The 26,534-nt window shown below is 54.4% G+C and overlaps 1 protein-coding gene across 1 annotated transcript in view; it reads left to right on the top strand.

The window, feature by feature from the left end:
- Nucleotides 1-26,534, top strand: part of mpp7a (MAGUK p55 scaffold protein 7a) — a 114,672-nt gene that overhangs the window by 32,343 nt on the left and 55,795 nt on the right. Inside the window, exons 4-7 of the mRNA XM_084702535.1 lie at nt 5,697-5,815; nt 15,726-15,803; nt 20,550-20,630; nt 25,311-25,442. Of these exons, the coding sequence (XP_084558661.1) occupies nt 5,697-5,815; nt 15,726-15,803; nt 20,550-20,630; nt 25,311-25,442 (410 nt within the window). The remainder of the gene's footprint in view (nt 1-5,696; nt 5,816-15,725; nt 15,804-20,549; nt 20,631-25,310; nt 25,443-26,534) is intronic.

The raw sequence follows: 26,534 nt of genomic DNA, 5'->3' as shown, positions 1-26,534 counted from the left end.
ATCCTCCTCTCATCTCTTCCAGCTCCCCGCCCCTCCAGTCTGGTTTCAAGGGGAGCGAGGCATTGTGATGTCACGGAAGCGCGGCCCTTTGTAGTCCCAGGGAGGACGCGGTCGACGAGGTCCGACGGTCGTGTGCGGTTGAAGCGACGGTCGAGTGCACCTGGACCGGGCCCTGCGCTCGGTGATGTCATGTTTCCATCGCGCGGGGGCCTAAAGCTAAAGGGGCTAAGTCGCGGCACGCGGCTTGTTTTTCGGTCGGGTTATTTGAGATCGGGACACTGGAAGATTCCGGATCAAAGGGGGCCCGTTCTCCAAGGTTTTACTGGGGAGAAGTGGTTAGGGCGGCTCGGGCGACGGTTATGACGGGACGTTTGTGGGTTGGAGGACTGAGGGGACCCCCTGCTGTCGGCTCCAGAAGCCAAGTCTTCTATGTTACCTCTCTCTCTTTCCACCTCCTCCCCCTTCCCCCTCCTCTTTTTCTCTCCATCCCCTTCCTTTCTTCCGTCCTCTGTGATGTCTTAAGTCAGAACACGGCTGGGCGCACGGTGAGTCACGGTACGGGATCCAAGTGTCTGCTCGGCGAATCCGTCACGTCATTCTATAGAGTTGGATGTCTTTTAAGTGACGGAGCGCCAGTCAAGCGGTCACTTCATCCCGGCGAGCCGGAGGCAGCCCCGCTGTGCCACACTCCCGTCGGCCCCGCCGGAGAGAACGAAGAGATCGGGGAATTCATTGTTTCGGACGCGATCCGAGGAAGGGGGGGGGGGGAGGGGTTGTAAAGGTAGCGGGGCGAGACGCCATGGAGCCATGGAGGAGGTTTAGGAGGGGTCACGGGTGAGTGTGTGTGTGTGTTTGGTGGTGGGGGGGGTGAGTGCCAGATCAAACTCTGTGTTCTGGCCTGGCTGTCAAGACCGGCCCTCACACTCCAAACCCCCCCCCTCCTCCCCTCCTCCCCTAGGCCCTGGTCTCTTTCTGACCACCTCACACACTCTAACATCTGATGGACCGTGTCATATCGGAAACGGGAGTTCTGAGAGCATGTTCGTCGCTGTCCTTATCGCCGGTTTCACGTTTGAAGCTGACGCGCGTTCGTAACAAGGCACGGGGACGTGTCCCGCTCCTCTCGACAGTTTCCTAGCGACGGATCTACACCTCGAATCTCGCGTCGGCCCCGGAACTGAATCCTCTCACGCCCCGTCATGGATCTGAGCGATGACACTGTGACGACCGCGCGTCTTCCTCTCCTCCTTTCTCCCGTCTCCCGCTCTCTCCCATCCCTCTCCTCTGTCTGCTCGGTCTCGTTACCGACGCCTGTCCTTCTGGCTCGAGGTCTTTTCCCCCTCAAGGGGGACGGGGAGGGGGGACGGGGAGGGGGGACGGGGAGGTAAATCAGAGCCTGAGTGGGCTCCTGTGACACCGGCTGCAGCTGCCGTCTCCCCTCCTCCACTTCTCCCCCCTCGCCCCTTCTCTCCCTCCCTCTTCTCGCTCCCTCTCCCTCGTCTCCCTCCGCTCTCTCGCTCTCTCCTCTTCCTTCCTCTTCTCCCTTTTTTTCTCTCCCCCTCCTCTTCCTTCTCTGACTCCTCTTCTTTTCTCTTCTCTCCCCCTCTTCTCCCTCCTCCTCTCCCTCGTCCCCCTCCTTTTTCTTCCTCTCCTTCTCTCCCCCCCCCCTCTCCCCCTCTACAGGCCCTCGCTGTCTGCAGAGAGGCCTGAAACATGTTCTCCAAGCTTGAAATACCGACCGACTGAAGACCCCCAAGTGTTGTGGTGTTTTTTTTGTTTTTTTTACCAGACCCGCATTTTTCACTGCATAAATCCTTGATAGATATATGATGGAGATTAATAACTCACTTAGCACCTGTGGGGGAGAGGTAGTGAGAAACAGAGAAAAGGAGAGAGAGAGAGGGCGAGAGAGAGAGAAAGAGAGAGAGAGAGTGGTGCAGAGAGGTCCAGCGTGCATTTCCCTTTCAGTCTGTTTTCAGAAAAACAAGTCAATTTTCACCAGACATTCTCTCTCTGTCTCACTCTTTACTCCATCTTTCTTCCCCTCTCTCTCTCCCTTTCCAGCCACTTCTAGTATAAAAAAAATATAAAAAATGAATATTGAGAACTCTTCCCTTCAAAGCCTGTTCTATTCAGGGCCGTGTTTTTTACTATTTTAAGTAAAAAAAAAATGGGCTGACCGATAAATCCGTCTTCCAATGGCTTCGGCCAAGAGTCTTCTTCCTGGCGTGGCGGTGTGGGTCCAGCGCCAGCGAGGTCAGCGCGTTACTCTGAGGGGCATACTTTACTCTGAGGCGCTGTATTAAGCCCCTGTAATTACACTGTCGTGTTCTGGTCCAGAACAAGCCCAAGGCTATAGACCTCTGTGACTGTGAATCTGATGACTATCATGTTTAATTCATTTCTATAGCGGGGGCTGTCAGAAAAAAGGCCTCGGAAAACCGTTATTTTCTTCGACCGCTGTAGTGTGGGCGTGAGAGGGGAAGAACGTTCTGGCAGTGCGTGAAGACTTCATTTCCCCTTTACAGTAAGGCCCTTGGAGACTCTCTGGCTTGTGTCTCTCCTACTGCCTACACCCCCGCCTGCCCTCCTTGGTCCTGTCCACTTCCCACACCCAGACTGGACCATTGGACCCGGTCACCCCAGAACAATCACCTCAGCGCAACCCAGACTTGGCCCCGTCTCAACACTGGGCCGCGAGCCCCTGCCAGCTCCAGAGCTCTCTCTCCACAACAGAACCCTCAAACGCAGAGCCGGGTCCGACCCTGCTCCGGCCCAGGCCTGGTCTCCAGCCACATGAAGACCCAGAAGGAGCCCAGCCGGGGGCCAGCCAAGTCTGGAGGAAACACACGCGGGCCCGCCCTTTGGTGGTGGGGGTAAACTTGGCTCCATCTGCTTCCTCTCCTCCTCTCTCTCTCCCCGGTGGGGGTGTCCGATATCACAGCTCTAAACATGGATGGCTGGTTGGGTCTCACCCCCCCCTTCCCTCAACCCCCCCCAGACACTGACTAGGTCCACACGCAGCTCTGCCCATTGTGGCTCCAGACCCTCCATGACAGGGCTTTGTGGTCTCTCTCTCTCTCTCTCTCTCTCTCTCTCTCTCTCTCTCTCTCTCTCTCTCTCTCTCTCTCTCTCTCTCTCTCTCTCTCTCTCTTTGTCTTTCTCTCACTCTCTCTCTTTCTCTTTGTCTTTCTCTCTCTCCCTCGCTCTCTGTTTTTCTCTCTCTCTCTCTCTCTCTCTCTCTCTCTTTGTCTTTCTCTCTCTCTCTCCCTCGCCTCTCTCCCTCTCTCTCCCTCTCCTCTCCATTCCTCTATTTTAATGCCGTGTCTTTGTTTGGTATCTGGCCTCCAGACAGGTCATTGAGGTCGGCTGGAGGTCGTAACACGCCTCGACGCTGGCGTGTCCAGCTCGACCCCCTGACCCCCGGGCCCAGTTCCAGCCCGTTCCTGGGCTGTCTGGTTCTCCTGCTGCTTCGGGGGAAACAGGCAGGGCATGTCAGCATCAGGGGCAAGAGAGTGAGGGTTAGGTGACGGACAAGCATTAGGGGTCGAGGGGTCAAGAGCGACGAGCCAATGTAAGCAGTGTGCGAGTGTGTGTGTGTGTGTGTGTGTGCAAGCAGGGGTCATCTGGGTAGCTGGTAGAAGGGTGTGTAAGTAAGCCATAACCTTCTCCCTTGTTCTCTCTGTCTCTCTCTCTCTCTCTCTCTCTCACTCTCTGTCTCTCTCTCTCTCTCTGTCTCTCTCTTTCTCTCTCTCTCTCTACGTCCTCTCGCTCCCTCGCCTTACAAGCGGTCTGCCGCCACGGTGATTGCTTTTCCATCCCTCGCCTCGTCCAGTGTCCTCTTAAACCTCCTCATGATATGACACGCTGTTCAGACATCCAAGCTGTCGATGAACGAGGGGACCAGATGGTTCTGCGGGCCCGCAGCCTGTGCTTGGGTGGTGGGGACGGAGACCCCAGGTCGGGCGCGGTGAAGCAGAGGTGGTTCGAAGTCTTGCTGAATTGAGGCGACCCTTCCCTAAGGCCGCAGGCCTGTGCTTTTGGTCCGGTGGTAGACGTAAGGGATGTAGGATGTTGTTTATGTTGGGGATAGTTCACCTCTCTCTTTCTCTCACTCTGTTCCTCAGTCACACGACAGCTTCCTTACAACAGAATGTCAACACTACTCATTTGCTCACACATGGAATGTGATTGGAGGAAGTCCTTTCGACTTCCCGTGCCTGTGAGAACTCGGAGGAAGCGTCAAACATCGAGAACCACCTCCGCGCGTGACCCCGGGTGCCGAGAGACTGACACGCGACAAGGCGCTTCTCTCCACCAGCCCCGCCGGTGAAAAACTCCGTCTCCCAGCCTCCCTTGCTGCCGCCGTCTGTCTGTCGCCATGGCGACCCCCTCCAAGCACGCCCGGCTGCCAGTACACAGTGTGGCGCTGCCAGTGGCTAATGTCAGAGTCGAGCGCTTCACATCCAGGAGCTCTCCGTATTCTTCTTCTGTGCGATCTCTCTTTCTCACAATGGGTTGAGCAGAGCCGCTGTTGGAGAGCCACCCAGACTGCGTGTCTCAGGGTCCCCCTCAGGGATGCCGCGCCTCAAGGCTTACCGTTTGGTCCCAGCTCCAGTTGTCTGACAGGTCCAGAACCATTTTTTCAAAAGGAGCTTACGGTTCGTCCGTGTGCGACCTGAGAAGTAGGAAACAGTTACCCCTGTAGCAGGGAGGGGTTGGAGAAGGAGAGTGTCACTGAGCCAGCGCAGCCCTGCTCTGGTGTATCTCACCGCAGGCGTGGTGATTAATCGAGCCCCTGGTTGCGAGCAGTGCTAGGCCCAACGACCGGGTGGAACCCATAGCATGTTACCTGTTGCTAACAGGCTAATGGGTTGTGAAGGTCCTTCGCTCTGCTGGCTCTCTCGTCCCCGTGAGGGCTTCACGCTCGCTCTCTCTCTCTCTCTCTCTCGCTGTCCCTCAGTTTAATCTTGAAACCATCAGCCTGTCTGGTTCTCTTTAAACAACATTTGAAAAGCCCATTCTTCTGAGGGAGGCAGTGAGCCCCGGTGGAGTTGTACAGGCCCTGTTTGCTTTAAGGGGAATCAGATGGTGAAGGACACTCAGGAGCTTTTAATTCATCACCAGCCCTGATCTGCTCACCAGGCGCTATACGTAGGACTGCCACCTACACACACACGCACACGCATCACGCTCAGACACACACAGAGACACACACACAGAGACGCTGCACACACACACACACACACAGAATGATCACGCAGTCCCACACCCGTGCATGCAGGAGCATGGAACATGTTTAAATATTTAGGGATGGATGGGAAAATGTTTGGGGAAAGTGTTCATAACAAGGACTTCACGGCACATTGAGATGGATGTGCTTTGGGCCCGATGTCGTGACGCTCGCGCTCCAGGAACAACAGGAAGGGCTGAGACAATGACAGGAAGTGGTGGCTGTGAGAGGAAGTCGCTTATTGCCTCTCCTGGCCTCCTGTAGTGAACAACCCAACGCAGTCTAGGGGCGAGAGGTTCAGTCACTCAACGAGGGGTCGTCCCAGGGTCCCTAGGTGTGTGTGTCTGTGGAATTGTTTTACACGCCCAAGCTTTTGTCTGCGTGTCCACCTCCCTGTCATATATGTGTGTGTGTGTGTGTGTAGCCCAGTGACCTGATGAGCGTGTTTCCCCTTCCTGTGCAGGTCTGTATGAGTTGCTGGCCGCCCTGCCGTCCCAGCTCCAGTCCCATGTGGACAGTCTGGGCGACAGCACCTTTCTGCAGGACATGTTTGGAGAGAGGAGCCTTCACTCGCTGGTCAAGGTAAAAACCTTGTTTTGTTTTGTAAAACTCCTCATCTTGTAGAGAGATAAGGAGGTATGACAGCCTACAGAGAGTGTGCGTGGGAGCGTGTGTGTGTGTGTGTGTGTGTGTGTGTGTGTGTGTGTGTGTGTGTGTAAAACCTCTCCTTTTGTTTCTCAATCTCATTCTGCAGAGAGGAGGGTATCATAACGTGTGTGGAAATATGTGTGTGTGTGTGTGTGTGTGTGTGAGAGAGAGAGAGAGAGAGAGAGAGAGAGAGAGAGAGAGAGAGAGTGTCTATCACTCGCTGCCAAACTTCTCCTTTTGTTCGAAAACTCCTCACATTCTACAGAAGGGAAGGTGCAGTGTGGGTATGGGACTGTGTGTGTGTGGAACTGTGTGTGTGTGTGTGGAAGTGTGTGTGTGGGACTGTGTGTGTGGGACTGTGTGTGTGGGACTGTGTGTGTGGCAGCGTGTGCGTGCGGCAGGTTGTAGTTCTGCCAATCCACAATGTTCTCATCATGTTCCTATCCACAATCGCTCAACACTGTCCATCTACAGTATCTCCCCTTCTCACCAGCCTCCTCGCTCCCCCTTAGCGCCAAGCACAGTGTGTTCCTCTGTGGTGCTTCTCCCTGGCTACGCTCTCTGTTCCACTGTAGCAGATAGCCCCGAGGCTGGGGAGAAGAGCGAACTTGATATCTTTATGTTCTGGCTAGCTGACAATGATAACGAGTGAAGCACATGTCTTCAGGCTGTCTGTGCTCTGCCGTTGTGTGGGGCTCCCAGAGGTTCTGTTGAAGACAAGGCTTCAATGCTCAAGTAGATTACTTTTTATCTCAACGGTTGGTTTGTGTAAGATATAGTTTGTTGTGTGGAAGTGCAAGTAGCCCGAGGTGGATCCATAAAGAGGGACCATAGTGGGGACCATTAGCGTTAGCTACGGTTTAGTGTTAGCATTAGCTTAGGTTTAGCATTAGCATTAGGGCCGTCAACCAACGTCCTCTCGTCATGGAGGCGAGGGAGAGAATAAGAATCTCTTATTTCAAGTGCGTTTGTCCAAACCATGCTCGGTCTCGCACGGACGTGTATAAACTCCCTTTGTTGTGGAATATCTTGAGGTGGTAGCCCTCCGAAATGGTAAGTGTTCCGTCCGAGCAGGTTCTGTTATACATGGCGAGAGATGAACGATCTCTTGCAGATCGTTGTGGCTGGTCCGTGTGTGCGCGTCCAACCTTTCCAACTCCGAGCCCAAGGAAAACGTAACGTAAAACACAGCAAATACAATTATGCTAATGACGGTAGGATGGTTAAACCACACAGTTTACCATGGCACACCAAGCATGTGTTCTGACCTCACCTGGACTAGCAACCGCGAGGTTTAACCCCAGGTCCTCTCGCTCCTGGGGAAAAAAGAGCTGGGTCGCTGGGATCCCAACCCTGGCTGCACTGTATGCTAATCCTGACACCCCCCAACAAAACCTCCACCTGCTTTCCTAGTCTTTCAGCGTTTCTCACTCTAGACCCTCTCAAACAATGGCAGAGAGCCTTGTGGAGATTGTTGTGGAGTGACAATAAATGAGTTCAGGAGACTGGATCTGAGATCCTGTAATGAATTAGAGCCACTTAGAGCGACGGGAATTACACCTTGATGACGGCCCAGTCTGGGAACTGACTAGCTAGCCTGTAGGCTCAGCTGCCATCTATAACTATCACCCAGGGTCCACAGCCTAATGCCGGCTAATTCTCCATAGCTACTGTAGCGTAATATATATACCCCATTAAATATGAGTTGTGGGCAAGCACGGTCCGCCCAGCCCATGAAGCTAGCGAGTACATCAAGGTGACAAGAAAGAACCCTCAGATTCTCTTTTGTCAAGACTAAAACAAAAAAACACTTTCAACTCACTTAGCACTTTCAACTTGTTTAAGTTTTTTTTTTTTTTTTTTTTTTTGGGGGGGGGGGGGGATCGGAGCCAAATGAGCTTTTAGCGTCTCTTATCATTAGCTTTTACTGTGTGTGTGTGTGTGTGTGTGTGTGTGTGTGTGAGAAGATCTCAAAGGTAGACAGCATGAACTGTTTTCTGTCTGCCTTTCCCGGTAGCAAGAAATCAGCCAGACAGACAGCTAGTAAACCAGCCTGCCAGCTACCCAGACAGAGACTGTCTCAGTAGCAGTTCAACAATCTCCACTTACAGGAGACGCTGGCATTGAGACGTTTCTCAGGTACATGTCCTATGTCAGGGACACACCATTAATACAACTTGGCCCATCCTCTCTCCAACCCCCAACTCCTACTCACCTTCCTTCAATGCCCTTGGCTGTGAAACAGAGGCATTGCAAGAGGAAAGAAAAATACTTGGAAAAAATGCACACACACACACACACACACAAACATCATGATAATCTGACACTTTAAACGGCTTTGTCTGCCCTCAAGACCCATATGGAAGCCATCAGTGTTATGGTTAGGGCTAACCCATCAGGGCTCACCTGGGTAATTTAGATCACCAGCCAGAGTGTCTGATCCTGAACAGAGAAAGAAGAGAGAGAGAGAGAGAGAGAGAGAGAGAGACAAAGGCGAGAGAAAGAGAGAGAGAGAGAGAGAGACACACACGGGTCAAACTAGACTATAGCCAGACTCCCCTCATCACTGTGTCTCCTGCCCCCCCCCCAGCCCCCTCGCGTCCCTGCTAATCCGATTATGTCACCGAGATGAAACAAATATTTTGGAAAATTTGGCCCCATTCAACAATCACACACCGCCCGCTACGCTGGCTCCTCGCTCGCCGCGACAACGGCCCGACAGGGGGAAAGGCGAGTTGGCGTATCGCAGCTCAAAACGACACGGTCGCTTTTCACCCTTTCAATTAGAATGAGTTACTCAAGTGCACTTCTCCATAAATCCCCCCCCCACCACTTCCCACTGTTCCCCTGCCAAGTTCGCGCTCCACAGAAAGCCACAGGAAATATAATACAACGTTCAATTTCCACCTGCCTCAGGTGAGGGGGGGGGGGGGGGGGGGGGGGGGGGGGGATGGTGGCTCAGGGACCAGCTTTCTGTCAGCGGGCCGTCACCCTGGCCCAGAACGAGCCGCGCTTGTGGTCGGTCACGTTTCCCTATGCAGCTAGCAGCTAGCACAGCTGCTGTTGGCCTTCTTGTGAAGGCTGCTGCTGCTGATGGGGGTTCAGAGGTCTCTGTTAGCGCTGCCTTGACCCCGTGTTCAGGAGGGGTCAGATGGCTGAGCGGGCTATTAATCAGAAGGTTGCCGGTTTGTGCCGAATGACGTTGTGTCCTTCACCCTACTTGATTCGGGGGGAATGTCCCTGTACTTACTGTAAGTCGCTCTGGATAAGAGCTCTGCTAAATGATTACATGTAAATGTAAACGTTGAAGGTGCTGTATCAGCTGCTTGTAACACACAGATGTGTCGGAGATGGAACCTCCCGGAACCCCCCCGGCTTTTTCCATTTCCTGTTTAATCCACTGTCTAACACAAAGGCAGATGTTAATGAGTCCACTGGTTTAGGACAACTGGGAACACGCTGACTGCATTCCCAATAATTGTATTTATTCTTATTTTTGGCCAACATTTGGAACACAGCATATTCTCTCCTTTTTCCATCCCCTAGAAGGTTTCTTCTGATGTGGGCCTACCCAGCCCGGCTCTCTCGGCCCTCCCAGGCGTCCAGCACACACACACACACACGCGGATCGACAGAAAGGAAATTGTTTCAAACCGGCCGCCCGGCCACAAACGCTCACCGCTCCGTGAGCCATGTAAACCCCACACTCGGCACGATACAATAAAAAACACCTAATCGCCCCGGCGTGCTGGGCTCGACTCGTAAGCCTACACTGCCCGAGAGATCCACTTGTGCTGTCTGTGGTTAGCACGTCCCGCGCCCGGGTCGCGGCTGAGCTCCGTATTTATTATTTCGAGGGAACAGGACCCCCTCCCCGGGAGCAGAGAAAACACCTAGGGGAGGCACTGGGAAAGGTAAGCCGGGTCCTCTGGGATAGGTGACCTCCATAGCTGGCCTCTCACTTGCCTGCAAAGATTCTTTTTTTCTTTACTGACTGTTCCCATTCAGAGGCACATAAAGAAACAGCCTTCAGTGTGTGTCGGTGGTTCGTTTATATTTCATATTGTACGTAGCCACAGTGCCTCAAGTCAACGTGCCCTTTGCTATTAGGAATTGTGCTTCTCGACGCTAGCCAGGATAGTTATTTATGGTTTCAAAACCTCCATTGCATCCAAAATAAACCAGCAACATTATACTTAGGTGCTTAGGCTGCAGTCCAAGTGTTTTCATAACTGTTTAATGGCAGAGCGCAGCGTGAAGTTGAACGACCATGCTCGGTGCGCACAGACAACATTGTCTGAGAAGGAGCCGGCATTGGTGGCCAGGCAGACAGACGGACGAGCAGATGGACGAATGAGGATCGAGGCCAGGGGAAGACAAGGCTGGGGTGGAGACCGTCGAAGGGAGAAAGAGCAGCCACCATCATGCCCTATTGGCCACAGCATTGGGGTTTTAAAACTCACTGACTTGAACCGTTTCCACAGCGTGGGGGAGTGGGGAGTTTGGGGATACAGCAGATCTCTAGCCCTCTCCCTCGATACCCTACCACCAACCTCCCTCCCGCCTGTTAACGTACTCAAGAGTTTTCTAATACAGAACTGATATTCCAGGCTGTATTCAGAGCACTTTGGTAAGCTGTGATCTCCATGCTATCCCACAGGAACAGAGACCAAAGTGAAACCAGAAGGACTTCTGGGGCCAATCTTAATAGGACATGGAGAGCAGAAAGAGAGAGAGAGAAAGAGAGAGAGAGAAAGACAGAGAGGGGAAAGAGAAATATGGAAACTCTGGTTCAGAGTGCCATGTTCTGTATTGTAAGCTCCCTCATGGGTCCAGCGCTGTCTGAGAACAGTTACCTCTGCTCTGGATGATCAAGTTGTCCTCTTGGTCTAATGGTAAACGTCTGGCCTTCTGGAGATTCAAAAAACGTCCAACCCCTACCATTACAGGCGGGTATTGCAGAGGTGGTTGGAGGACGTAAGCTTCAATAGCCCAGACCAAGTTTGTTACCAGTAGTACTCTTATACTCTTGGCCTGATGGTAAATGTTTTGGCCTAGTCAGCCGAGACCAACGTCATCATTTTAGACTGAATGTGGCGACATTTTGCCTTCCTGTATTGTTTGCAGGCCCAATAAGCCCAATAAATCAATAGAATGAGCGTGTTTAATGCATGCCACCTGTGCAGTAAAGTTTGTCGTGTTTTTTTTTCCTGTCATGAAATGGGAAATGAGCTATTTACATGCAAGGAGAAGCTATCCAGTGGTGGTGTTGGCTGGCTGTGTTTGTGTGTGACACTCATGTTTATGCAAGTCAGGGCGTGCGTATGTGTGCGCCCCTTCCCCAGGCTCATGGTCAGCTGTGCGCTGTGTCTGTCTGGAGAGTAAACAGGGTCTCCCCAGGAGGAGAGCAGGGCGCCCTTCTCCTCTTGCTCCTGGAGGTCCATATGAAAATCCTTAATGATACGGCTGTCACGGCTTTCTGGCCGGCTTCCTCTCTCTCTCTCTCTCTCTCTCTCTCTCTCTCTCTCTCTCTCTCTCTCTCTCTCTCTCTCTCTCTCTCTCTCTCCCTCTCTCTCTCTATCCCTCTCTCTCTCTCTATCCCTCTCTCTCTCTCTCCCTCTTCTCTCTCCCTCCCTCGTCCTCCTCCCTCTCCCTCCCTCCACACGCTCCCCGGCCTTAATAAGCTGTCACATTCTCCAGACCTTTTCCACGGCATACGAGTGAGGAGCGTGTTCCTCGTGGATCCAGCTCCGAGGCGCCAGCCCTCCTCCGGTCCGTTCCCCCCGTTCCCTCTCTCTCCGCCTGGCCGGACCAGACGAGGCGCTGCCGAGGCCTCCCAGTGCCCGCCCTCCTCCCTCGGGGGAAAGGCCCAGGCCTGCACCAGTAGTGTGTTATGGGACACAACTGATTTGGGCTAGGCTCCAGGATCAGGCGGGGTGTTGATAGATCACCCATCTCACCCAGGCTGATCTCCAGCCAATGGAACCCAGGGTCCGACGATAGCACCGGCACTGGGATTGGGCTGTCTCCCCCAGATGTTGGCTGGAGGTGTTCCATGCAGTTCAGGTCTCCATAATCCCTCCCTGCCTGGCTGCATGTGTGCTCTCCTGCAAGCTGACCTGGTGTGTGTGTGAGAGAGAGAGAGAGAGAGAGAGAGAGAGAGAGAGAGAGAGAGAAGGCCCCTGACAGAGGAGTCTGGGTAAACATCAACTGACAGGGATTTCAACTTCAACCCTCCACGTCTGTCTGCCTCCCGGCCTGTCTCTACCTCCGTCTACTCTCCTGCCCCCCCCCCCCCCTCCTCCCCCTTCCTCTGATGAGGTGCTCGGGACCAGCTGGAGGGATGGGACCCTGTGAACGAGGGAGACCCGATACAGGGAACGTTCCGGTGGAAACAGGAGAGGGAGGGCGGGTCACGCTGAGCGTTTCTGGGGCGACGCTATCCAGGAGCCGACCTCCACCGCCGCCTCGCCGGCCTCCAAGAGGTCGAAACACGATCCGGCCTTCACACTCCCCAGACCCCTCTTTCTCTCTCTCTCTCTCTCTCTCTCTCTCTCTCTCTCTCTCTCTCTCTCTCTCTCTCTCTCTCTCTCTCTCTCTCTCTCTCTCTCTCTCTCTCTCTCTCTCTCTCTACACCGCCTCTCTCCATCTCTCTCCTGGTCCCCTCCTCTAGGTCGTTCTACCCTTTGCTTTAAGCCAACCACAGCCTATCAGCGCCATCAGACATACAGGAATGACCTTTTGACCTTGTTGCCACAGAGGTGACCTTGGGCAATGGGTTCAGGCTATGAACCAAAGAGGAGGACGATGGATGACTTATTTTAAGGGACTCGTCATTCCCTGAGGAAAGGCCCTCCCCATTCCAAACAAGAACATGAGCTCCAATCCATGCTCCATCTTCTCATCCGTGTTTATGTTTGGCCCCGGCCTGCCCTGCTGGTCTGGCCCTGTGTGTGTGTTCAGAGCCTGTTGGGTATTTAAGGAAGTGAACACCGCCTGGTCCGGGTCCGGGAACACAGAGAGGCTCATTGTACCATGTTTTCGACAGTGTCCAAGAAGGTACACATTCATTCATCCCTGAGCCAGTCTCAGCACTTCGGGGACTCTCCGTGTCTCTCTCTCCGTGTCTCTCTCTCTCTCCCTCTCTCTTTCTCCCTCTCTCTCGGGTCAGCGGCTCCTCCGCTCTTTTGAAGGAGGAAGTGCTGTGTTTCTCATCCTCCGGGCTGTAGAATCCCCCTCTTTGATTTGACAGTGTGTCCTGTCCTGCCCCCCCCCCCCACCCCACCCCACCCCCCCAGCCCCCCCTCCCTCCCAGGGATGTTACACAGTGCCCCACAGTGTCTCGCCGACACCTCATCCGCACGGCCCCCTCGACCTGCGCTACTACGGGAAGGAAGAATGCGTTGCGCAAAATGCGACAACAAAAAAAGCGCAGTGATCGCTTTTAAATACGTGAGGCGGGCCGGTGGGGGGGTGGGGGGGGGGGGGGGGGGGGGGAACACATTCCTGCACTCACCGACAGGCCACTGGACCCGGTCCTGACGTTGTAAATAAAAGCATTTCAATCTTGTGTTGGCGAGAGGGACAAAATTCCACTGTAACTAAGCAAAGAGAGAGAGAGAGACAGAGAGAGAGAGAGAGAGAGAGAGAGAGAGAGAGAGGGGGAGGGGGGAGGGAGCCAGAGAGAAAGAGAGAAAGGGAGAATCAGTCCAACTACCTAAGCAGATGTCCTTTCCACTCTGGTATGCAAGAACACAAGACTGTGTCATCCTTCCCCCGTGTTATTAAATTATTTTGGGAGCGAGAGATGCACTGGACAGATGAAGTCACTGTAGCTGCCTCACTGTCCTTTTATGGGCTGAGGGGGTGAGAAGACAGGATGAGCCCAGCCTCACAACTGCCCTGCCTCCCAGCCTCTCATTCTCCCAGCCTTTCATTCCCCCGGCCTCTTATCCTCCCTGTCTCTCATGCAGCCTCTTATCTTCCTGGTCTCCCAGCCTCTCATGCTCTCGGCCTCCCAGCTCTCTCAGCCTCGAGCAGTCTGTCTGTCTCCCCAGCCTTACCCAGATTACCACAGCGACATGTCTAATGCACTGTGTTTTACGACCGAGTAATGTCGACTTAGCACGGGGATTTGAACCTTCAGGGCTCTCCTCTCTGCCTCTCTCTCTCTCTCTCTCTCTCTCTCTCTCTCTCTCTCTCTCTCTCTTTCTCTCTGACCCTTTCTCTGTCCCTCTCCTTCTCATTCACTCTCTCCCTCTCTCTCTCTCTCTCTCACTCTCCCTCTCTCTCTCTCTGCCCAACTCCACCAGACTCCAGTGTGACCCTGAAGCTAGCCTCCTCTAGTTCTAACAGCGAGAGTGACAGAGTGATTTACCACAGAGCTCTTGGCCTAGTCCTATCCACGCTGCTGTACCAGCAGGAGTTACGACGGCAACAGACACACCCCGACTGACTTCTCTTCTACCGCACTGTTGCAGCCCAAGAAGCCACCTCCCCAAAAATCATCGTTTTGGCTACTGTACACACATATGTTCATACAAAAGCTCTGACCCCAAGGGTGTTCTTTTGCCTCAAAGAGTTCACATGTAAGCTGTCAAGCTCGTTGCCCTAGCTGGTGTCCAGGATGTGGACGCTCATGTTCACCTCCACGCGTCTGAGTCAGAATACAGCTGGACTCAACTCTCTCCCTCGGCCTCAGAGATTGTCCGGGGGAAACACGCTTTCGGCACACAGACACAAGTGATCGGAGGGAACAACCAACGTTTTAATTACAAGGCAGCTGTCGTCGTTAACAACGTGTCCAAAACGATTTTCTTCCACTCCTTCTCGTCGGCAATGATACTCTTCTTGTGGTTTGTCACCACTCCATCTCTGCAGTGAGGGAGTCTTGTGTGTGTGTGTGTGTGTGTGTCTAGCACAGGCCCATCATGCTCCAAGCTCCCAGCTGTAAACCAGGGGCTGCTCTGTCACTGTCACCCCAGCCAGAGAGCTTTCTCTCCCAGCCTCATGATGGAATGCTAGCTGGGAGCATCCAGGAATGATCCAGGCCACCAGCCCAGCTGTCAGTCAGAGGCCTGGCCCGGCTCCTGATTTCTGGGCTGGGGTGCAGACACACATGGAACTGGGGGGGGGGGGGGGGGGGATGTAGGGATGATGGTTGTCCCTGTCTGCTCAGCCTTCAGGCTTGACAACATCCTCTGTGATGTCAACACATTCTTCGGCAGCACCTCCTAAATCATGTGCGACGTATGCCTCTGTGTGTGCGTGTATGTGTGTGTGTATGTGTGTGTTTGTAAAATCAAATCCCCTCCCGCTGTTGACGACACTCTTTCGTGTGATACGTCGGTCTGCGTGTGTGTGCGTATGTGCGTGCGTGTGTGCGCGGGCGCGCGCACAAATGTTATTTTCCATCTTGGTTCCTTCCCCTCGAGGGCAACACTGTCCTCTCCAGTGTTCTGGAGTTGCACACTTGATGTCAATAAGGAAGTATTTGGTGGAGCTGTTGAAATGGTTTGTAATCCTCACCCGGTCACCAGAGCATTATCCGATACTGCCGGTGAGGTGGACGAGGGCAGGAGGAGCTGAAGCACACAGGCAGTGTTTGTGCTGTGTTCAGACGGGTCTCTGAAGGTGTCGCCGACGTCTCCCAAGAAGGCTCATGTTTGGTCTGCTCCAGAGCTTTGCTGCTTTTCGCGGGGTCTCTCCGCTCGCATTCGATGGGTCTGTGTGTGTGCGTTTGCTTGTGTGTGTGTGTGTGTGTGTGTGTACGAGTGTGTGTGTGTGTGTGCGGAGCTCTCGTCCCCAGCCTGACCTCCGTCTCTCCGACCGTCCATCCTTTCAGATCCACGAGAGGCTGCAGCACTACGAGGAGCTCAGCCCCGCCCCCGTCCTGGACAGCGCCGGGAGCCTGGCCCGAGACGTAAGTGACCCCCCCACCCACCTCCTTCACCCTCCCGCCTCACCTCCAGCCCTCCCCACCCCTCCTGCCTCACCTCCAGCGCCCCCCCTCCCCACCCCTCCCGCCTCACCTCCATTGCGCCGCCTCCCCACCTCGCCCCCGAAGCCCATCCCCACCCTCATCTCACCCTCCCCTCGGTCCTCACTCCCCTCCTCACCTCCCCCCCCCGGGCCCCTGACCCCTTGTGGGAGTCGGATGAGGTTTCACTGTTGTTCTACCTCCTCCCCCCTGACCTCTGACCCTGCCCCTGTGTAGCTACCAGACTAGCTCTCCCTCCAGGAAGGAGGCGACGCGCCTGTTCCAATAACAAACCCCTCAGATCCTTACCTCCTCCACCCTCCACACACACACGTACACACACAAACATGCACACACACACATGCACACACGCGCCGAACGTCTAGCCGCTACGGAACAGAACCATCCGTTCTGGCCCGAGGGAGCGACCGATCATCTTTGGTGAGGGCAAAAGAGAGGGGGAACGAGAGAGGGCAAAGATGGATGAGTGTGTCGGCGCGGATGACAGGAGCGGAGAAACAGCAGATGAAATGGGAGAAATGAGTCGTGTGACGTGTATAAAGGACCTCGAGGGGAGGTTGTGGAGCGGAGGGGTGGAGGGGCGGGGGTCGCCATGTCGACCGTAACCAGCGGCACGCGGCCCCCACCTCTTACAAACCCGTCCCGCCCCCCACCCCCGCAAAAAGTGCCAGCGCCTCTCCACATTGCCATGACAATAACAGAACATCAACATGGCCTTCTGCGATAGGCTCTTTCCTCTCCACCCTGCCAATGGAAGCCTGCAGATCTCATCAGCAGCCAATGAGAAGCATTGTCTCTCTCGTTTGAAACCGAATGTCTTTGTGACAGGATGTTGGTCATTGTCCCTCTTGGCCATTAATGGACCTAACAGTACGACAGACGTACATACACACACACACACACACATACACACACACACACCTGTATAAACCCAGGGGCTGGCCTAGCTTTGGTAAGCGGAGGAAAGCCCATGGTTTAATGACGTGTGGTTTGGGTTTAAATCCCCCTGCTCTGTTTATTGTAATCAAAGAGCCTTAGAGTATTCCTCCCTTTTCAGAGAGCACCCAGCCATACATCATCCTAATTAGAGGAGAGAGGGAAAGAGGGCGAGAGTGGAAGAGAAAAAGGAGAGATGAAGTCCTGTGGTCGTTTTTATGGGTTGGCTGGCTGCTGTGTTTCTTTAGCAGAGGGAGCTGGTGTGTCGTGTTCTGGTTCTGTTGGGGTTGAGACCCACAGAGAGGCTGGGGGAAGCAGACACATGGCAGGTCAGCGGGCCCAGAGCCACACTGGGACCGACCCTCTGGGACTCCACGGGACAAGAACGACCGCGTTGGGAGACAGGAGCCCTGCTCTCTCTCTCTCTCTCTCTCTCTCTCTCTCTCTCTCTCTCTCTCTCTCTCTCTCTCTCTCTCTCTCTCTCTCTCTCTCTCTCTCTCTCTCTCTCTCTTTATCTCTCTCTCTCTCTCTCTCTCTCTCTCTCTCTCTCTCGCTCTCTCTATCTTGCTTTTGCTCTTGCTCTTGCTCTCTCTCTTTCTCTCTTGCTCTCTCTCTCCAACACTCACTCTCTCCCTCTCTCCTTCCCTCTCTCTCTTTCCCTCTCTATGTCCCTCTCTCTTCTCTGTCTCTCTGTCTCCCTGTCTCTCTCGTTATCTCCGTCTCTGTCTCTTGCTCTCTGTCTCTCTGTCTTTCTCTCTTTCACTCTTTTTCCGGCCGCAGGAGAACCAAAAAGAGCTGTCTTGTTTCTTGGGTTTACCCTATCCCCCTAGACTGGCGATGGCAAGCAGCCATTTTGTATTTCTTCACAGGACCAGCCTACCAGTGCCCCCTCCCCCTCTGCATTTTTTTTTTCAAATTACAGTCATTAAATTTATGCTTCCTCGTAAATGCTTTCTGAAACCTCTCACAGGGATTATCAGGTATCAGGAGAGAACGCAGAGATGCTTTGTCAAAGCCGCCCAAAGTGACACAGATCCCTAGTCGCCGGCTACCAAAACGACTACGAGCGCTCGTGTGTGTTTTTAAGAAGGATCGTTTTTCACCGCACGCCGCCGCTCTAAATGAAAGCCTTGGAAGTCGAGTCAAGTCGAGTTCTGGGGCACTGGAGGATGTCTCCCAGAAATTAATTTGAGGGTCGAATTTCGGTAATGAAGGCTTAATTTATCGGCTAACATAAAATGACAGTTGAACCCAAGTCTTGTCTGGGGTGCCGTCTAGAGAATGCTCAGCAGGTGACAGCGACGGCCATACCCATGCTCTCTCCTCCCCTCCCCTCCTTTCTTCACTTTCACCTCATCTCTCCTTTAAACTCTCCCAACTGAGGTGAGGTGACTGCTTGCGCCTGTTCCCTAGCCTGTCCACCAGGTGGACCTAGAGAGCACCTCTGCACAGCCCCGAGCATACTGTCAAGGATTCCCTTCAGAGAATCTCAACAGGTGGCACTTGATGCGCAGAGAGATCCACCAGAAATCCACTTGCTGTTACTTTAATCAGGACAATGTGATGTCACCGCCGATTGCCCATGTATACTCAGGTACAGACAGTTCGATTTTATATATTTATTTTATCCCCTGGCGTCATACTGAGTGGTAAAACAGCCTACTTTAATTGAAACGGCATTTGTTACTCTTTCTCATTTTCACACACGCAGGTTTTTAATTTGAAATGTTTGGACTTACATGGCAGGTCTTCAGGGCCCTGGCTAGCAGAACGACCAGTAAACTCACTGTTTCCCATGAGCCCCCGTGTGTGTAAACACAGCAGTTTGGACCCGAGTGTTACAAATTAAATATGCTTCAGTGCAGCGTAGGGTATGGTAGAGTTGAATAAAGTATGGTAGAGTAGACCATCATCTTTGCCCCCTCCTCCCCCCCCCCCCCCCCCCCCCCAGACAGAGGGAGAGTGGTGGGGGACGGAAAGTTTGATTCTACGGCGTCCACGTGGTGTGTGTGTGTGTGCGCAGAGAGTGTTGTCAAACATGCCTCGTCCTTCCTCCCAAGTGAGTTACGATCCCCAGCCTCTTAATAAGACAATAAAAGGAGCTGGAAATTTAGGGTTATCTCTCCAGCTGTTAACAGCTTGGCAAGCAGATGATGAATACACGGAGCAAGGTGCTCACTAAAGACCCTGACCCCGACATCCCCCCCCCCCCCCCCACACACACACACACACACTTCTGACTTACCTCATACATCTTCCCCCCTCGAACTCTATCTCTGCCCCAACCCGCCCACACGCAATCTCTCACCAGCTATCTCGCCCCTCGCCTCTGTGTCCCTACGTTTTACAGATGTGGAGTCGGCTCTCTCCGTGTCGAACCTTTCGACCTTTCCCTCCCTCCCGTCCCTTCCCCTCCCTCCCTCGGTCCCTCCGGCGGGCCCTGCTGGGGAGCTATCTGGGGGCATTGGGCTCTCCGGGGTGATGGAGTGGTGTGTGGAGGGTGACTCAGGGGCCACTCCGACGATCAGTCAGCCCATCGTGCCTCCCTGGGGGTGGGGGGTGGGTTGGGGGGGTTTGGGGGGGTGGCAGCGGTGGAAAACAGCCCTGCCTCGGCACACGGCACGCGCAGCCGTCATGGAGTCGGAATGCCCCCTACCTTTACCTTACCCCCCCCACCCTGTTCCTTCTTACCTCACCTTTCCTCCCCCCCCCCCCCCTTCCCTCACCACCTCCTCCCCTCGTTCCTCCCTTCTCTCCTACTCCCTCGGGGTGATTAGTCAAACGAGCGGACACTTTTTCCGACGCTTGTTATTGTCTGTGACCATCACGTTCGGTGTGGCCGTGTGGAAACCTCCAGAATATTGTCCCCCCCCCCAAAAACAAACAGTCATCCAGTACACTGTACTCACAGATCAACCTTTACACTCTGCCCCACAAGTGTGTGTGTGTGTGTGTGCGAGCGTGCCCCACAGTCACCCCCTGCTCCAACCCGCACACACTCCGCTCCTGCCCGGCAAGCCCCAGGATTCTTTGATCCCCTGCCGTTTTTCACCCGTGCCCGTCGACCAGACACGGCCACTCCGACCCTTGTCCGGGTCCAGCACAAGAGGCCCTTTGTCTGGACGCCCACTGCCACTCCTCTCTTCTCCAGCCCCAGGAGAGAGAGAGAGAGACAGCCTCCTCCACCCAGGCACCCATAAATCAAAGCCTCCCTATCCCAGGGAGATGAACCTGTTCTGGGGTAGGCCATAGGGACCCTCCCCTCTTCCTCCTCCCCCAGACAGGCCTGCTGCTCGGGTCTGTTTCTGGGGTCAGGTGTCTGTCTGGGGTGTTAGTTAAGGGGGTCTGGTTCTTGACGTTTTGGGCTGGGTTGAGGTGTTGGTAAGCCAAAAGCTGGTTATTGGGCCTTGAGTCTGGGTCTGGGTCTTGTACTGTATGGACCATCATGGTCCTCATCCATCGTCTGATTGGTCTTCCTGCTGGCCACTGTTTTTACTGGCTGGACGGGAGTTGATACAGCCCACGTCATGCGCAGCTCGTCCTGTCTAGTGGTGGTTCTTTATAAGGCATTGGTAAGTCTATCTGTACCTGTTAATGCATCTCCTCCTCTTCTGTTGTCTCTCTCTCTCTCTCTCTCTCTCTCTCTCTCTCTCTCTCTCTCTCTCTCTCTCTCTCTCTCTCTCTCTCTCTCTCTCTCTCTCTCTCTCTCTCTCTCTCTCCTTTCTTCTTCAGCTGTCGGAGGAGCTGCAGGGGAAGGTGGTCAGTGGAGAGACCAGAGAGCTGCTGAAGCTGCTGGCCAAGCCTCATGTCAAGGTACGACACACACACACACACAACACACACACACACACACACACATAAAGAGAGGATAATCCATCATACCACTGTCCTTTCTGATCACTGCATATTCACACTGTACCCATCAACTGTGAAGGACGCACCCTGGCACACAACTGACTGGCTGCCATTGTGTGTGTGTGTGTGTGTGTGTGTCTGGAGGGAAGGAGGGTTTCGGCGGTGGTGATGATGGTAAATCCATCACATGGGAGCTCTTGCGAAACACATCAGTCAGATGTAACGACAGACAGACAGCAAAAGGGGAGGTAGATGGGAGTGTGGTCCAACCATTAAACACACACACACACACACACACACACATCTGCATCGTCAAGTCCTCTTCCTCTTTCGCCAGACTTGCGGAGTAGAGGCCACTGAGGGCCGCGATTTTGTACCGTGAGGTGACGACATACACACAAGCACAACCACGCACACACACACAAGACCCTCTCTATTCTGTCCCCCTTGCCGGGTTCTTCTGACCGCGTAGTCTGGGCTCATGTTCTCATGGTCTGGGACCTCCACACGACTCGTCTGAGCATTTTACCGTTCCCCCCCGGTTGAAGCCGAGGGTTCTGCCGTCACACCGCCCCCCGATCAGAAGCCCTCGGTCACGGAACATCGAGCCCGCTCCTTGGCGGGGGGAGCGTTTAGACTGGAACACCGAGGTCTGGAGCTGGCCGGGGAACAACACCCACACCGCTGGCTGCTGGTCTCTCTCTTTCTCTCTGTCTGTCTCTCTGTCTCTGTCTCTCCATCCCTCTCTCCTTCCTTCCCTCTTTCTCTCTCTCTCTCTCTCTCTCTCTCTCTCTCTCTCCATCCCTCTTTCCTTATCTCTCTCTCTCTCCATCCCTCTTTCCTTCCCCCCCCTCTCTCTCTCTCTCTCTCTCTCTCTCTCTCTCTCTCTCACTCTCTCTCTCTCTCTCTCTCTCTCTCTCTCTCTCTCTCTCTCTGTGTCTCTCTCTCCTGACGTTGTCCTGGACCAGGGTACCTGATACCAGCCTCCATGTAAATCCCAGACCCTAGTGTAAAACACAAGCAGATGGCTGCCTTTCAATGGCCTCTCTGTGCGATAGTAACTGTATCACTCTCAATTATGGCTGAAATGATCCATTCCTGGGGCGGGACATAAATCAGCCTCTTAAAGCAGCGCTCGCTCCCTCCGCTCTTTCTTTCCTCCCCTCCTTCGCTCTGTCCTCACTCCTTTTATGATTTGCACATGAGAAAACAACGGTCGTCCGTATTAGCCTTCTCACAGAGACTAATATTGACAGTGATAAAAGTGGCCATTAAGATGGTCGTCTGTTTCTGTGGGGATGGGTGTTCTGCAGGGGCGAGGCTTGGCGGAAGGGTCCAGGTGTTTTGCAGACCGCATTGCCTGCCCAGGCCAGCCCCAGGTCCAACCCCAGCCCCAACCCCAGCCCAAGCCCCAGCCCCAACCCCAAGCCTTAGCCCCAGCTCCACCCTCAGCCTCAGTAGCGGCCCTAACCCCAGCAGTGCTCCAGGTTGACTAATGACTGAGGGAGTGACAGGCTCGGGGCTAATGAGAGACCACAGCCAGGAATGTAGCAGAAGGTTTATTTGGACTAGCTCAATGATCTGTTATTCTAGTGTCCCTATTATGCCTAATGAGCACAAACACACTATAGAAGACGGGCTCTGAAACCCGGGTGTTCTCACTCCCTGCCCCGGCCCCAGCCTCCACTCCCTGCCTCAACACTGGCCCCGACCTCCTGCCCCAGCCCTGGCCCCAGCCTCCACCCCCTGCCCCAACCCTGGCCCCAGCCTCCAGCCCCTGCCCCAACCCTGGCCCCAGCCTCCAGCCCCTGCCCCTGCCCTGGCCCCAGCCTCCACTCCCTGCCTCAACCCTGGCCCCAGCCTCCAGCCCCTGCCCCAACCCTGGCTCCAGCCCTGGCACCAGCCTCCATCCCCTGCCCCAACCCTAGCCGCAGCCGCCAGCCCCTGCCCCAAACCTGGCCCCAGCTTCCAGCCCTTGCCCCAACCTTGGCCCCTAACTTTAAAACCCCAGCCTCAGCTGTAGGGTTCATGTCCAACAAGGATATCAGCTCTAGATTCAATTAGGAGGCTAAACCACTGCCACTGAGACATAGCAGGGCCTGTTGACTCGTTGACTGACCCAGAGGAATTCTCACATACGTGTGTTTTTGTGCCTGTGTGTGTGTGTGTGTGTGTGTGTGGGTGTGTCAGCGGTCACCAACCTGGGCCTCCAGCCATGTGCTACCTATTAGCATGGTGCTGTTATTGCTACTTTGCAGTGGTTGTGATCCGGAGTTTTTACAAGGCATTACCGGCGGGTGTGTTACGAGCTGTTAGGGGGGCTGGGGCAGGGTGACGGGATGAGTGTGAGGCCTGGGGAAGCGGCCGGCAGCCCAGCGAGGATGAGAGGACACTGGGAGGTCAGGGTGTGGGGGGGGGGCCTGATGGATAGGGCTCTGAGGCCGGGGCCCATGGATGGTCACTGGGGGAGAGGTTGTTGGTGGTTGGTGGGGGGGCTGGGGGTGGGTGGTAGGAGGGTAGGAACTCAGGGGGGGGGGGGGGGGGGGGGGGTGGTAGGATGTTACCGGTGGAGGGTTGAGGGCCTGGAGGAGGAGGGGGGTTAGTTTTGGAGGGGGGATGGCCTATTAGGAGTCCTGGGTGAGGTGACGGGAGGTTGTTGGAAGGAAGTCTTCCAGTGTTACGCCTTGCCGACTCCGGCCCCAGGCATGCCCGGGGCACTTCCTCGTCGAGCGAGACCGTGTGATTGGCAGAGGAGATGAGGCCGACGTGTTGTTCAGGACCGGGGTCAGGTGGTGTGAGTGATAGACAGCCGTCACCGCGGGGGGGGGCGACGACACTGCGTGTGTGTTCCTGTCCTAAGCGGACGAACTTTGACCTAGACACAGGGCGGCTTTCATCAGGGCTGTTTTTGGAAACTCTGGGAACACGATACAACGCCACATTAAAACCGTTTTCTCCTCCCTCGAAATAAAGAGAGAGCAGAGGAGAGGAGAAGAAAGGAGGGGGAAAATGGAGATGTGGCCGCAAATGGAGAGAGTTCCTCTGAAAATATTTGTTCTGTAATATTTTATTCGCTTGTGAATGATGCATGGTCGGGTGAACACTATTTTTGATTCACTGGCGAGTAGAATGAGTCTATTATAGCGCCTGTGCGCGTGCGCGCACACGCGCGGCCGCGCGTGAAGTGTAGGACTTGAGGACCTCGAGAGTCTTGAGACCTTCCCGGTCCACAGCCTTCATCCGTTCTACCACCCCCCGGCAGACAGTGTGAGTGAGTGAATCATCCGCTGCTTCCTGTTCAGAGACAACATGGCTGTTCAGCTCAGGTTTCTCCGAGTCCTCAGACCAAAAGCACATCTTTCACGGATAACGACACGAACAAGACAACACCTAAGCCGCCATAAACATGCGGTGTCACATTGAGGTTTGTACGGAGACCGGTTTGCGAAGGAGTGGAAGGGGAGAGGGTGGAGGAGAGGAGCGTTTTGTGTTGTCTGCTCAGACTCTCTCCCTGAGGTGTTGGGCCAAAGAGCAGCACTTCTCCTCACCCCCCCCCCCCAACCCCCATCTGCTCTCTGTTAGAAACATCTTGAATGCTGTAGTGCAGTGAAGCTCCCATCTCATAAAACATACGGCTCTTCGTCGAACCCCCCCCCCCCGTCTCTCTCTCTCTCTCTCTGTCTCTCTCTCTCTCCGTCTCTCTCTCTCTCTTCCCCCCCTCTCTCTTTCCCCCCCTTCTCTCTCTCTTTCCCCCCCTCTCTCTCTCTTCCCCCCTCTCTCTTTCCCCCCCTCTCTCTCTTTCCCCCTCTCTCTCTCTTTCTCTCTCTCTCTCTCTCTCTCTCTCTCTCTCTCTCTATGATCTCTCTCTCTGTTATTCTCCCTCATTCTCTCTCTCACTGTCTATCTTTCTCACACGCTTCTTCTCTCCCATGTCCCTCTACCTTTCTCTCTCTCTTTCGTCCTCTCTCGCTCTCTGTCCCTCTCTATTTGGCACTTGATTGGAAGATGATTCTCTAGTTTTTTTCATGGAAAACTGGGCAGTTGTCCAGCAGCAAGTCGAGTCTTTAAACGTCCTGAAAAATGACCTCCTGAATGCCATCATTCTCGTCTTTTTTGCGTGTCTGCCAGCGAGAAACGTGTGAAATATCTGAGGCGGCTGAGAATTTCATTACCTCGCCCCTCCGCCCCGCCCTCCCTGTCCCGCGGGACACCGGCGAACCCAGTGCAAAAACCATCGCCGTCGGACACCGTCGCCGCGGGGACGGGAGATCGCTCGTCCGAAAGCCCCGGCACCACCCCCCCCCCCCGAGCCCTTTAATCAGCGAGATGTATGATCTCTGCCTCCAGGCCTAATGGCAATTAACACATGAAGCTAAAATAACTGGGCCCCAACTCAGTCGTATCCATCAGCATGTACTTTAGCAGGCAGGCCCATTCATAACCATCCTCCCAGTTGGCCTGTCTGCCTTTTCTCTCTGCTCACTAGAAAGTCCTGGAATGGGCTCTCGGACCCTGTAATAGCTGGATGTATGTCATTGATTAGCACAGGTAATCAGTGTCACCTCGTTGAAGTCAAGGCATTTCATTGGGATCGATAACCCCTCTACTTCTCTGTCATCCCTCCCTCCCTCCTTCCAGAGCCTTCTGTCTGTCCATGACACGGTAGCCCAGAAGCATTATGACCCTGATTTGCCGCCCCTGCCCGACGACATCGACGATGACGAAGACTCGGTCAAGATCATCCGGCTGGTCAAGAACAAGGAACCGCTGGTCAGTCCAACACAGACACACACACATACAGAACCACACACACACACAAACACACAACCTCGCACACAAAAGCACACACAGTACACACCCCTGCACACACACACACACGAACAGACACTCGAAAGCAAGCACAAACACACACGGATGAGCTTCCCTTGTCAGAGGCGGCACCTGATCCACCACCGCCTCTAGCATCACCAGGGTGGTTGCTTGTCACAGGTTACTTCCAGTCATGGCACTGTAGGATGGCCAAATCAACAACAACAACAACAACAACAACAACAACATCTTCTTCATCAACAACAACCCCAGCTAGCGGTGGCAGCATCTTGGCCTGGTTTCCTTTTCCAACCTCTTCCCCTATTTCCTGGGCGGTCTTCCTTCCTGCTGTCTGACATACCACACACATTCCTGCTGGAGTCCAAGCCCTGACAAGTGGTCTGCTTCTCTCTCCTCTCTCTCTCTCTCTCTCTCTCTCTCTCTCTCTCTCTCTCTCTCTCTCTCTCTCTCTCTCTCTCTCTCTCTCTCTCTCTCTCTCTCTCTGCATCCTACAAGTACCTCTCTTCACCTCGGTCCGGTCTGCAGTCATCATACTCTCTTCCTTCATCTCCATCCATCTTTGTGTGTCTCTCTCTCCCTCCCTCTGTCTTTCTCAGCCCTCCCTCCCTCCCTCTGCAACCTCAGGGTCCGGTTTGTCGAGGTCTTTCCCACCCCAGCTCCCTCCCCCCTCCCGCCCCTCCACTGATGACACAGGACCCTGTCATCAGGCTTCCTCCTCTTTGTTGTGTGCTGTGGCCCCGCCCCTCCTTCATCTCGCCCAGCGGCCTCCTGGCCCTCTGGTCTATTTTCACAACAAGGGTTTTCCCACTCCTCCATTTTGGCCAGGGGCCGGCGCCCGCCCTCCTCCCACCGCGCCCCAGGGAACCGGGGAACACACCTATGTCATTTTGGGTTCCAGCCTCTTCCATGTTCCACCGGCTGGTCAGTGTAATAAGTGGCTTTCAGCCCTGGCTGAGGAATGTCCCGTTCCTCATATTGTTCTCTGTCTCCTCGCCCGCTACGAGGCTGTTGATGTTAGGTCACGTTCTGGAA

The sequence above is a fragment of the Hypomesus nipponensis genome, chromosome 8, assembly GCF_054491055.1.
Source record: "Hypomesus nipponensis isolate SF chromosome 8, ASM5449105v1, whole genome shotgun sequence".
Taxonomy (NCBI): domain Eukaryota; kingdom Metazoa; phylum Chordata; class Actinopteri; order Osmeriformes; family Osmeridae; genus Hypomesus; species Hypomesus nipponensis.
The sequence above is the reverse complement of the archived record's forward strand: the minus strand, read 5'-3'. Positions and strand labels throughout refer to the sequence as shown.